General features: G+C 52.0%; 1 protein-coding gene across 6 annotated transcripts in view; it reads right to left on the bottom strand.

Moving 5' to 3' along the window:
• MROH1 (maestro heat like repeat family member 1) overlaps positions 1 to 13,163 on the bottom strand; it is a 98,326-nt gene that overhangs the window by 60,323 nt on the left and 24,840 nt on the right. For all 6 annotated transcript variants that reach the window (XM_070481883.1, XM_070481878.1, XM_070481882.1 and 3 more), the window contains 5 exons: positions 9,162 to 9,293; positions 8,529 to 8,691; positions 8,203 to 8,301; positions 3,111 to 3,262; positions 2,369 to 2,509 (listed from right to left, as the gene is read on the bottom strand). In XM_070481883.1, coding sequence (XP_070337984.1) covers positions 2,369 to 2,509; positions 3,111 to 3,262; positions 8,203 to 8,301; positions 8,529 to 8,691; positions 9,162 to 9,293 — 687 coding nt within the window. The remainder of the gene's footprint in view (positions 1 to 2,368; positions 2,510 to 3,110; positions 3,263 to 8,202; positions 8,302 to 8,528; positions 8,692 to 9,161; positions 9,294 to 13,163) is intronic.

The raw sequence follows: 13,163 nt of genomic DNA, 5'->3' as shown, positions 1-13,163 counted from the left end.
CACTTGTTATAACCCGGGGATTTCGTCTATTAGAAAAGACACCTCCAGAAAGACTCTCTTCAATCCCATTGGAAAGACCCCTATCAGGTACTGTTAACCAACCCTTGTGCTGCCAACCTCCAGGGAAGAGACTCTTGGATCCACGTGTCACATCTAAAGAAAGCACCAAACCCTGACTGGGCCTGCAACTGGTGACCTGAAAGCAAAGATTGCCAGGAGTTGAAGTAGATGACAGCTGAAGTGGACAGTTTTCCTAAGATGATCGCACCAGGTCTGTACACTTTTTTCCAACTGTTGTTTCTCACCTTATTTTCTCCCTCTTTTTGGAAAAACAATGCTGTTATCTGCATTTCCCAATCTACTGCAAAAGGGGGAAACCTTTCTGAATGTCAGATCTGTCATCAGAAGCTCAGATCTGCTCATGACGTCAGAGACCCCTTGGTCTTGTCTGTAACCAATTTCTCCTTAGTCCCAAATGTTACTGTCGATGATGCCCACAAGCCTGCAGGTGTAACCTATCGAGTCAGCTGTTACAGCCTGATGTTTCTGAACCTTGTTCCAACCTCTCCCCAGTCATAACTGTGACTGGCTCCACTTTTGCTAACAGCACAAACTTCACTCCCCTACATTCTTTCCCTTACCTAAACATGATCTGTTCCCCTGCAAAACAAACGGGCTAACTCCTCTTTGTGAGGCTTTTAGAAAACACTCCTTTTGGACGGGAAGGCATCTCACAGAATGTCATCCCAACCCCTCTGATCATTTGCTTGAAAGGGTCAATCAGGAAATTCCAGCTAATGGATCTATGGATAGCCAGACTTTAGCTGGAGTCCTCTGTGCCCCACCTGGTTTCATTTTTGTCTGCGGTGGATGGCATTTCCCATGGGCATATGAATGTTTAGATAGCTGGCAAATTGGAGGTCAATGCTTACTGGGACATTTAACTGTCCCTGTCAGCATCCATAAAAGATCTTAGGCCTCCCATCAGTCCACCCCATTAAGCCTCCAGAGCTACCTTAAACAAGAACTTGCGGGAGACAGACGTGACTCTGGGTTTGCCTCCATTAGGAGAGCCTTTCTCTCCTGGGTCAGGGTAAGTGCCGATGAATGCATGATCAGAAATCTCTCTCTAACATTAGGAGAGCTAGCCCATTCAACAGCCAGACCAGTGGCAGCTCAACAACAATCACTGGACTCACTAGCTAAATTTGCTTTGGACAAAGCACTTGATTACCTATTTGCTGAAAAAGGAAGCATTGGTGCAGTAGGAAATACCACCTGCTGCACATAGATAAATGCCTCTGAAGAGGTAGAAACTCAGTTACACAAGATCAGGAAACGAGTCCACTGGTTACAACAAATTTCACCTGATGACCCCTGGTCTTTCGACCTATTTAGCTGGTTACCTTCAGGTTTGGGTTCCTGGTGTAGAACCATCATGCAAACTAGATTTGTCATATTACTTTCAATTCTGCTTTCTACAATTATTTTTAAGCTTTGTACCTGCTACCTGTCAAATCTTTGTAGAAACAACATATCCAATAGGGTGATGATAGCTCAGCACTGTGAGATGATCTCCAATGATTATAACCTTGATAAGATATAGACTTTAGATGGGAAATGTCTGAGAGTTCTCGCTTCCACCCTTCCTTGTTACTTAAATGTGGCCTCACTATTTTCCAGTCTGTCTACTTGCCCTCCAATGTGGGACATGACAACCAGGAAAGATCATTCCTGGCACCAAGGGACAAAACCACCAAATGTGGAAAACCTGACTCTTGATCAGCAATGCTTTCAAGGAAAGATTTTGATCAAGATGGGTAAATGTGAAAATGAATAAGGGAAAACCTCATTCAAAATGAAGCTGGGATGCCCTGATCGGGGAGCTCTCAAATATGTACCACTGTCAGCTTACTTTACATACCTCAGCAGGAAGAAGCTTACTTTACATACCTCAGCAAGGGGAAGGAAGATTTTCTCTTTGCCCAGCATCAACCCAGCCAATGAGAAACTGCCACAACCCAAACTCTCACTCTCTTCCAATGAATTTTCATTCAGAATAGCCCCTCCCAACTTCCTCTTTTCCTCTATAAAAGAACGCTCCCCTCCTCTGTTCTCTGGACTTGCCTATGGTTCACCATAGTTTGTGTGTCCCAAATTGCAATTCCTTGGCCATTCCCAAATAAACTTATTTTGCTGGTAAAATAACTAGCTGTTTATTTTTAGAGTTGACACCATCCACCACTGAATCTGAAAAGCTCTCAGGGCTACTCTCTGCTGGGTGCCTACACCTTCCTGTCTGAGACGGGTCCTCTGATATCGGACAGTGGACTAAACTCTGCACAGGCCACAGCACACGGGCATGCACCTTGGACACGTGGAAGGTCTCAGCATGCTTCCTGTAGAGAGCGAGGACTCCGGGCAGGAGCTTGGGGAGCTGTTCCTCCAGCTTCTCGCTGGGCAGCAGGTGACTCATGGGCCCCAGGGCCTCCACCACAGCAAGCCGGAGCTGAGAGGAGACAGTGACATGGTGTTAATTTCCAAACCAGCTCAGCAATGCTCACAGTCAACACGGGACAGAACAGCAAAGAGCCCATTCACCAAGAACCCAGGACAGGAAGTGAGTAAACCCAGGTTATCACGTGACCAGGGGGTCCTAAAGGGCCAGGCCACAGGGCCTATGCAGGAGACACCCATCCACCATGCTGTCATCATGGCTCAGCTCTTCCCCCAGGCAGTGCTGAGGCCTCAGGGCAGAGTAGGCTGGCGGCAGGAAGGGTGTGTCCACAGCAACTAGGTCTCAGCAAACAAGCCATACCCTATGGGGACCTGCAGGTGAGACCCTGCACAAGGCACCCCCACTCCTTGACAAGACCCCCACCTCCTGAGTGCAGGGCACCAGCAGTGGGGGCGAGGGGGGGAGGGACACGTGTAGACTCCAGGGCTCCATCCCCCTCCCTGCCAAATCGTTCCCCACCGAGAGCCTGAAGACAGAAGAAGAGGCCCAGGTGATTGCAGTGGGCCCTCGTGGTGGTGGGCCAGGCTTGGGGTGGGACAGAGTGGCCAGCAAGGTGAGACCACAGGTTCTTAACAGACTGAACAGGCCATACCTTGGCTTCACGGCTCTGCAGCCAGTTGTGAAAGAGGATGTGGTAGGCACTGAAGATGTCGGTGGCAAAGGCATCCTTCCTGACCGTGGGGTCAGGGGCTTGGTCCAGGTTGGCCAGATACTCCAGGGTGCTCTCGCTGAAGTGCTGCAGAGCTACGATGATGCCACAGTGTAAGCAGCTGTGGGCCACGGCCACACAGACTCACTTGCAACACCCTACATCTGCATGCCTGCCCCTCCTGAAATCCCACAATGGCCTGCAAGACACGCTCCCAAACACACTGACCAAGTGCAGGACTCCAGGACGGTACTGGGGTGGACAGTGTGCCCCAAATTCACGTCCTTCCCAGAACCTCACAATGGGACCTTCTTCAGAAATGGGGTCTTTGCAGATGTAATTAGTTAAGATGAGGTCACAGTGGGGTAGGGTAGGCCTTAAATCCAACATGACTGTGTCCTTGTAAGAAGAGGAGAAACACAGACACACAGTGACGGCACAGCCAGAGACTGGAGTGATGCAGCCACAAGCCAAGATGCCAAGGATGGACGACCACCTCCAGACACCAGGGGAGAATGGAAGGATTCTCCCCAGAGTCTCAGAGAGCACGTGACCCTGCCAACACCTTGATGCTAGACTTCTGGCCTCCTGAACTGTGAGAGAAAACATTTCTGTTGTCGTAAGGCTCCCAGTTTGTGGCACTTTGTTTTGGCGGCCCTAGGAACCAGCACAGGCACCAACCTCCCCACACGCCCTCAGTTCGTGGCACTTGGTTATGGCGGCCCCAGGAACCAGCACAGGCACCAACCTCCCCACATGCCCTCAGTTCGTGGCACTTGGTTATGGCAGCCCTAGGAACCAGCACAGGCACCAACCTCCCCACATGCCCTCAGTTTGTGGCACTTGGTTATGGCGGACCTAGGAAACCAGCACAGGCACCAACCTCGCCAAACGCCCTCAGGCCACAGCACCCGGCCCACTCCAGTCTGCTGGAAAGTAAAAGGAAGGGGTACCGTGCCCACCTCACCCCTCACAGACACACATGCCACACACTTGGCAAGGGCTGCAATGTCAGGCACGGCGTGGGGCACCCCTGGCACGTGCAGGAAGAAGTCCTGGGTGCGAGGAGAGTGGGAAGGGGACTGAAGGTGGAGAGCACCAGGCTGAGGTGGGCAGACCCTGAGACAGTGCCCTGTGTCTGTGAAGATGACTACGCCATGGACTTCCAGGTGGGGAAGCCCATGCTCAGGTACAGACCTGTAAATGGGCTGGGTAGCGGAAGAGGAGACTGGAAAAGAAAGCCAGACATGTGGAGAGGACCGGCCAGGAGAGGCAGCACCACACGGCCAGGGATCCCAAGGCCAGAGCCCCAGCCGGCCAGCGCAGTGCCGGAGGAGGGGGCTGCAGTAGCATGTGAGACCACCTTGAAGGTGACCTCCCCCAGGAATCTGCAGCTTCACTTACCCCTGCCCAGGACACCTCTAACCCAGCCCAATTATAAGGCTAATTTCTCAGCTTAGGCTTTCCAGGCCAACAGAAAGAATAAACCTGAATCCTGCATCTACGTGAGAGCAACCATGGCTACAAGCTCTCGAGAGAGAATTTAAAATTTTAAAAGAAAACCACCTCCTGGAGCCATGTAGCGGAAGGTTTCTGTCTCGTTGGCCGTCCTCCCGTTGAGTATGGGGCCTTGGAGGGTGAAGTTCAGGTGGGCTCTGCTCCTCCCCTGCCCAGCACTGCAAGGCCTTGTCTCCCGCCTGCCCACACAGCTGCTGAAATCCAGGCGACAGGTGCCCTGGGGCAGCAGGAGGCCTCCCACCCAGCACCCCTCTCCCACCCTCCCTGTCCACCCTACTCTCTTACCTCCTGGGGCTGTACACTCAGGATATTGGTCCAACTGACCAGCATTTCTAGGTATTTTGTAGTGGGAAGGCTTTTCAGGATAACACACCACTATGTTGCCAGAAGCAAAAGCCACTCCCCCAATTTATTAGGTTCTAATTTTTAATCAGTTATACACACACACACACAGGCTAAAAGAGCAATTCTCACATCCGCTTCCCCCCAGTTTCCCTTTCTCTAAAAGTAAACACTGGGGTTTGGATCTTTATCTCCAATGCATCTGCAATGTTCTTCACCCATTCCCCCCAAGGCCAGGGCCAGCCCTTTCCAGCCCTCCCTCTAGGACCACCCCCACCACACACACACACACAGCTGCTCAGAGTCAACCCACTCGCTTCACACACAGCTTCGTTCCTGGAGCTAGGGAGTGTCTCAGGTGTGAGTCTCCTCGGTTCCCCAGGCACAAGGCACTAATACAAACTCCACTTCTCGTGCCAGGCATCCTGGGTCTCCCTCAGCCACAGCATGTGGAGCCACACCCCTCCTGACCCTTGCTTCTCAAAAAAAGTCTTTATTCCACCCTCCAAGGGCATCCAGACAGGGTTCGAATTCCCACTGGCCTCTTCCGTCAGGGCTGTGCCGCGCTCTCCCTCGAGCTGGGGAGAAGCCAAGGCCGTTCCATTTCCCCACCCTCCTCTTGGACCATTTTCCCCCACAAAAGCACCTTGGTGTGGGTACTCAAGGACCTTTCTATCTGGAACATCTCCAGTTCCAGGTATGCTGGGGATTATTTCACCACTCCCCCATTCCACTTTGTTTATTTTCTCTAAGGTGTCTGTTATGTAAATCCTGGCTTCATGGGCTAGCCTGCTAATTCTTCTTTTCCTCTCGTTTTCCATATTTTTGCATTTTTGCTCTATTTTCTGGGGGATTTCCTCAACTTTCTCTTCCAAGCTTTCTGTTATCACGTTTTTAATTCTCAAAAGCGCAACTATATTCTCTGAATGTAGCATCTTCATAGCACCATGCTCATCTCATGAATGTATCATCTTCTTTTTACAGATTTTCCTTCTTGTCTGTTTTCTTCTCCTAGAACTGCCTTCCTCCCCTAAGTCTCAGGTTTCTGTTTATCTGGGTGCACTCTTTCCTATTAGAGGCTTTCCTAACGGGCAGTAATTTTTGCCTGCCTTTTGGTGCTGGACAGTGTGGCCAGGCCAACCGTGTGCCAGCTGTCTGGAAACGTCGGTGCTGTCTCTGGGGTCTTCTCCCCATCCCCTCCTGCCTGGCCACAGCATCCTGTGAACTGCACGAGTGAGAACCTTCAAGTGTGCGCTTACTCCTGTTCTCAGCCCAGTGCCCCTGTTCTCAGCTGGACCTGAGCCTCCTTCCTACAGTGGACACAGATCTGCCCAGAAGCAGAGGTTGCCTGGAAGGGCAGGAGGCCTCAGCCCTCCCTCAGCCCACCCATGCCACTGATGGGCCAATGTAGACTCTACTGGCCTGACTGAGGCCATGCCAGTGGGCAAGACCCCTCTCTCCTCCAACTGCAGACACTGAACGTGCTGTTCATAGCACGGAGTGCACATTTCCACATAAGAGCATCCAACAACAGTGTGTGTTGGCTAAACCCACTTGTTTCACATACAAAAGATCAACATGGTAAAAACTGCAGGGGGCTTTAGGCCTGTGAAGAGGCAGGGACCAAGAATTCTTCAGAACTGCAAGCCAGCTTTCTGCTCAGAGCCTGTGCAGGTGCAAGGATTGATGCGTGTGCTTCTCAGAAGAGCTGTGCTGAGCCACCAATGACTCAACACTCCGGTCAGACACCTGGCTCTTATTCCCCCTCCAGCCTGGAGGCCATCCTCCCCAGTCCCCACACTTCCCAGTCCTGTTTCTACCGAAGTATTCACTTAAGGTCCACACCCCTACACCCCCACCGCCCTGTCTCGGTCCCTTCAGTGTCCTGCTCCAGCATTCCCAGCTGAGTGGGAATTCCTGGCTCAGCTGCCGCATGATCCTGTCACAAATCCCTTCTTAGCCAAAACTAGGTTGGTCGATGAGCATTTCTATCATTCAACCCAAGGAGCCTGCCGACACTCACAAGTGGGAGGAGCCTGCGAGAGGAAGGCACAAAGAGGCCATGGCAGGGAAAGGAGAGGTGGGAGCGCAGGGGCTGTGAGGAGGGCTGGCAGGAGCTGGAGCCCCTCCTCGGCCCCTGAGAGTTGGGTGGGGGGTGAGGAGGGAGATCCTGGACCCAAAGCCATCGTGGGCAGGGTGGGCTGGAGCCCAAAGCTCTAGGCCTCTACTACAAAAGCCCTCAGGTGTGGGTGGTGATGGCAGCTTCCTCAGGGTCCCTCCACAACCACCACCCCTTCTCTGGTGCACCAAGAGGTGGCAGCGACACAAGGTCAGCTGGCAAAGATCTGACCCCTCAGCTGAGCTTTGTGCAGCCCCTGCCCCTGCCCCCATCACGTCACCATGCCCCTGCTGTAACCAGGCCCTCACCACGCCCTCCCGCACGTCCACAGGCCCTGCCATGCCCTTCCCTTGCTGGTGCCAGCCGAGGAGGATGGGGGATTAACGAGGGTCCAGTCCTCCTGGGGGACCTCCGTCAGCCTGGGTGCTCCCATTCCCTCCCCTCAGTACCAGAGCTGGCAGTTTTCCTGAGATGGGTCATCGGGACGCTGGGGACACAAGGAAGCCAAAGAACGAGGGCTGTGTGGTGGCTGCTAGGGCAGGCCCAGGCCCCCATACCCCTTGTGTTTCAGGACCCTCTGCTTCCCTTAAAACAGGAACACCTCCCTTCCCACCAAGGGCCACACCACGAGGCGCCGCCCCCTGCCCAGGCACACAGAGAGCACAGACACAGAAGGTGGGAGGAGAGTGAATACCCCGTTCCAAGATGCCCAGGGAGTGCTCACTCTTTCAGCATGGAGCGGGGAGAGAAATGGGAATTCACTGTGACTTTGAGGAAGTCTCTTCCCGCACTCCCAGGTGTCCAGGCCTCAGAGGATCATGGTGTAGGCTAGGAGGGTTACCCAGCAGTAGAGAGAAGCAGCCAGAGGACAGAGGCTGAATCTCTGCTTCCAGCAGTGCCCACCCAGCCCAAGCCTCTGCAGTCACCCTTCCTCTAACTGTTCTGCCCACCTCCTGCGCCTAAAGGAGCCACAGCCCCTCCCAAAGGGACAATGGAGACAAAAGGCCAAGGAATGGGCAGGCAGCACCCAGCCCCTGCCCGTGGAGACCATCTTACCACAGCAGAACACCACCCGCATCGTGTCATGCTTGGCCATGCCCAGCATGGGCAGCATGGTGTTCAGGATGGACGTCAGGAAGGGCACCATGCCGAACACTGCAAGAAGGGAACTTGTCACAGAGGCCCCACTGCCAGCCCCCATCCTTCCTGCACCCTCTGTGCCCCAGGGAGAGGCAGAGGGCACCCTGGCCACACAGCCAGGGCTCCTTCTGCACAGCCTGGGTCGGGTGGTGAGGAACTGAGGCAGCAGTGGGCTCTCAAAGGTCCTCATGACTTGCTCAAGAACACGGGCAGAAGGAGGTCAAGGACAAGCTGTCGCCTACCATTGGAGACAGAGAGGTTGGCGAGCGTCTGCACAACAAAACAGTGGGGCAGGATCCCAGGCTGGAACTTGCTCAGCATCTCTTCCATCACTCGGCCAATGAACCTCTTTCCCACAGCCACAAGGACGTTGCTGGCAGCCTGCTGCCAGTCATAAACCAATTCCTGTATCCAAAAAAGAATCTGAACTCAGACCCCAACCAACCAAAGGAGGCAGTACCTCACCCTGAAATGGCTCAAGAGGCAAAAACGAGACACTCTGCCCTCCGTCACACCGGCCAAGGACAAGCTGCCTGTTTTCAGGCTCACTGTGACAAAGCAAGTGCTGCCACTGCGGGCCGGGTCCCAGGCTGAGCCCAGCACCGCCCCCAAACACCAAGATGTGGGCACCGGTAGCCCTACATTTGCCCTCAGAGTTTAGGGATTTTGCTCTCTGCTTCAGTTTCCACCTCTGAAATTATGAGGTGACCCTCCCCGCCCCAGGGGGCCAGTCAGTGTGCAGGACCAAGGGTCAGCCCAAGGCAGCCAGGCACAATTTTTAACGCGCTAGAAAGACCCAGAAACAAGCTTCTATCCCCAAGCCAGGGCCGAGTCTGCCAGGTCAGGGTGGGGGCCTTGGCTGGCGCCCCCTGTACCTTCGCCTTGGTCATCTCGCTGGAGGCCAGGAGGATGATGGCCCTGGCCATGTCCTTGTCCAGCTCACTGATGTGATTGCTCACAACCACCTCCATGGCCCTCAGGATCATCGTCCGGTATGGATGTGCCAGCTGAGGAGAGAAAACATTGCGGAACGTCGTGGAAGGTAAGGCGAGCACCCCGGCACCCTGCCGGCGCCTCTCTCTCTACAGGGGCTACTCAAAACAAAATCATCCATCTCTGCCCCACCACGGGAGGAAAGGAGCACATCTGACCATCCTTCTTGCCCACAGAACCTACTTAATGCCTCACATGAAGAAGGGCCTGGATAAGTGTGTGCAGGGCACCCGCTCTTCAGAAGGGCTAGGAGCGTTCTGCACAAGGCCAACGACACGCAGGTGTTAAGCTGGCGGACTTCTGCCCTCCCATGTCCCAGGAGGGACTGCCCCTCCTGTCCTCAGCGAAGCGACCCTATCACAACAAAGCTCTCTGCGACCAGGACTCATTTGTCTCACAGCCCCTCCCCAGCTTATGAACATGCCTGAGTCTCCTGAGACTTAGATGTAAAATGACAACACTGCCCCATGTCCCCCTTAGCCATAACCCCACAGTTTCTCCCCTGCTCCAGGTGGTCCTGGCTGACCCATCTCCTGGGTTAACCCTCCACAAGTCCTGCCTCTGGCCCCAGCCCCACCTCTGCCCTGACACAGCCCTCTCATCAGCTTTCTCCCAGCTGCCATCCCATCTGGCACATGTCCTCTTCGCCTTCACTGGGGATGTGCCCATGACAACTGAAGTTGCAGTGACAGGTAGGGGGCTAGCCAGGAAAGTAAGGCACTTCACATGATGAAGAAACTCCAAGATGAGCAGAGCCTCGCCAAGGGAAGGGCTCCATCCCGCCAGGGGTCCCAGGGCAGTCATAGAGACTGGAGGGAAGCCCAAGAAATATGCTGGGAGCCAGGAAAGACCAATACTGGCCTCTCTCTGAGGACCCCCCCCCACTTGCAGGAACAGCACATCCAGACAGCGGGTGCAGACAATGGGGGCGCACCATCTCAGTGCAGTTGGGGACAGGACAGAGCCTGGGCGAAGGGAAGAAAAGGGGCAAGAAAGAGAGGACGAGACTCGGCCCGGTCTCACTCTGTGAAACCAGGGGTGCACAGCGGAGTGGGACTGCCGCTCAGGCTGGAGGAAAAGGCCCTGGAGCAGCCGCTACCGAAGGCACACGATCCCGGGGTGAGAGCCCCCTCCCCACCAAGGCACCCCCAAGCTCCCTCCTGCAGAGGCCGTGAGCAGCTGCGCTGGGCAGCCAGGTGCCTACATCTATGCCAACAGCCATCTCAGCTGCACTGCCTGCAGGTGGACGTGTCGGTGCCGTCCCACGTGGGAGAAACACCTTGCACCAGCTTGGTGAAGAAAGCCAAGTACTATGTCCAGCCACTGTTTGAATGGAATGGACACCAACTTGGCCTCAGTGTGCGGCAGAGGGACAGAGCGCCAGGGGAAGCCTGACCCCCTCACAGCGCTCGGCCATGCATGCTGCTGTGAGCACTAGCGGTTGGCACCAACATGTGTCTGCTGAATGTGTTACACACACTGATTACTCAGCACCAGGTCACAGTGGACATGCTGTCTGTTCCTGAAAAAAGGCCCACGTAGAACATAAACATCTCTAGGTCTACTAACAGTTAACGTGAGACCTGCTGTCATTTTCTGAGGGAAAGCTTCAGTTTTAGGTGTTTTTCTCAGCATTGAATTTTCCAGCCATCCTGTGAGGTGGCAAGTCTTTGATGGCAAAGGTGACGGTCACGCTTCCGCTGCGTCGGCCCCTCTGGTGTGAATGCTCACTTCCCTTTCTTTTCAGGCCTCTGTAAGCAAGCTTGTTTGCATTTAAAGTTTAAGCTTGATAAATTATTATTTCAGATTTTCTTAATTTGGATGCTCTTCCCACATGGGACACCAAGCAGTCCTTTGGAAGTCCCTCCTCCCTGGAGCCGAGCTGAGTGCCTCCACTGGGGGGTCAGTGGGAGAGGCATGGCTGGCTTAGGAGGTGTGTTTATTTTGAAGAGTGAGAGAATTTGGGGGAAAGAATAAAAAATGAATGTAAATTAGTATGATTTTATTTAATCAAAATTCCTGCCAAGTTGGGAAGAACAGCTGTGACAAAGCAGGTGGAACGTTGGTTCCCACTTGATTTGGACTCACATTACTTCTGTTTTCTTAAAATATTTTGCCTTCTGGTTCTTGGTCTTGGAAATACATCGCAAAGTGCATTATGTACCCATTTTTAGCTGCCTTTGTTTTCTTTTCTCAAATATAAGGACATCTGATGGAGGATCTTTGCTTTTTTCCCCCAGAAAAACAGAATGGAGAGATGGAGTTCCTGGGGCTGAGTTCTACGGGTTCCGCTCACAGCCCGTCAGTCACCCTGTGCGGGACACTTTGCCCCTCAGTGCAGTGGAACAGACGGGGTCAGCTGGGCCAGTAAACTGCTGATGGGCTATGTAACTGGGAAACCGAGGCCCCCATGGCAAAGATGCATTCCCTGAAAAATGTGTTGTAGGAATCTATATCTTTTTGGAAAAAAACCCCAAATTTGGATATGCATTACTTCTGTTCTAGGATTTGGTCTGAATTTGTTTTGTTTTATGGCTGTAAATACTGTATTTTTAAAACCCTACCTCCATTAACAGTTGGAAAAGGCCCCACTCAGGAACATCTTTCTTCAAGGAAAGCTTCTTGTTGCTAGAAAGTTAACACAGTAACAAGCCTCCTTAAATAAAAGTATATAACTTTTATTGGAGGAAAACAAAAATGTCCTAAAAACACAACTGCTGGGGTTTTTTTTTTTCTTTTCTTTATTGTGTTAAAATACACATAACATAAAGTTTACTATCTTACCCATTTTCAACTATACAGTTCAGTGACATTAAACACATTCACATCGTCGTGCAACCATCACTACCATTCAACCACACAGCTCTCTTCATCTTGTGAAACTGAGACTGTCCCCATTAAACAGTGACTCCCCATCTTTCTCTCCGCAGCCCCAGCCACCACCATTCTCTCTGTCCCTAGACTATGATTTTCCTCTACCCATCTAGGTTCTTCTGGTTGGTCTAAGAATTGACATGAGACAGAATAACAGGAAAAAAACAAACAAAAGTTTAACAACATGTATACATGGGAGAAACCCAGGAAAACTGAGCAACTCACCAAAATGGCCAAAGCCCTTAAATACCATCCTGAGCTAAAGACAAAAAAAGATGTTGGGGTGGGGAGAGTCGGGGACTTCAAAGGGAAGGAAGGCAATTCACAGGTAGGTGAGAAGGGGCAAATATTTGGAAAATCAGTGTTTCTTCAGCCACAGAGAAAGAGAAGAACACAGAAGTGAGCCCAGCAAACAGCCTTTTCTAGGTTCCCCCTGTCTGCAACCTAGTTCATGTTATGCTAAGGCAATACCTCGCTTCCTGAGACAAGTTTTTTATCTGAATTCTTCTAGGCTGTTAAGGAGGAGGTAAAGAGAAAAACTTTGAGTCTTTCGTTTCTTAAAAATAATCAGCCTAAAATAATCCTCATGTTAAAGAGACACAATTTAGGGTGGCAAATTTTGTTCCCCTTCATACACTCTATGATGTTTGCACGACAAAATCACCTGACACATTTCTCAGAACGTATCCTTGTTGTTAAACAAAGCATGAGTGTAAGTGGAATCATACAGGATTTGTCTTTTTGTGACTGGCTTATTTCACTTAGCCTAATGTCCTCAAGGTTCATCCATGTTGTAACATATTGCAGAACTTCCTTCCTTAGGTTGAATAACATTCCATTGTTTGCATATACCACATTTCATTTATCCATTCATCCGTCGATGAACACCTGGGTTGCTTCTGCATTTTGGCTGTTGTGAATAATGCTGTGTGAATATGGGAGTGCAGATATCTCTTTGAGACCCTGCTTTCGAATTCTGGGTATATACCCAGAAGGGGGATTGTGCTAAT

The sequence above is a fragment of the Equus asinus genome, chromosome 12 (genome assembly GCF_041296235.1).
Source record: "Equus asinus isolate D_3611 breed Donkey chromosome 12, EquAss-T2T_v2, whole genome shotgun sequence".
In the NCBI taxonomy this organism is placed as follows: domain Eukaryota; kingdom Metazoa; phylum Chordata; class Mammalia; order Perissodactyla; family Equidae; genus Equus; species Equus asinus.
Note: the sequence above shows the minus strand (reverse complement) of the source record. Positions and strands in the feature narration are given on the sequence as shown.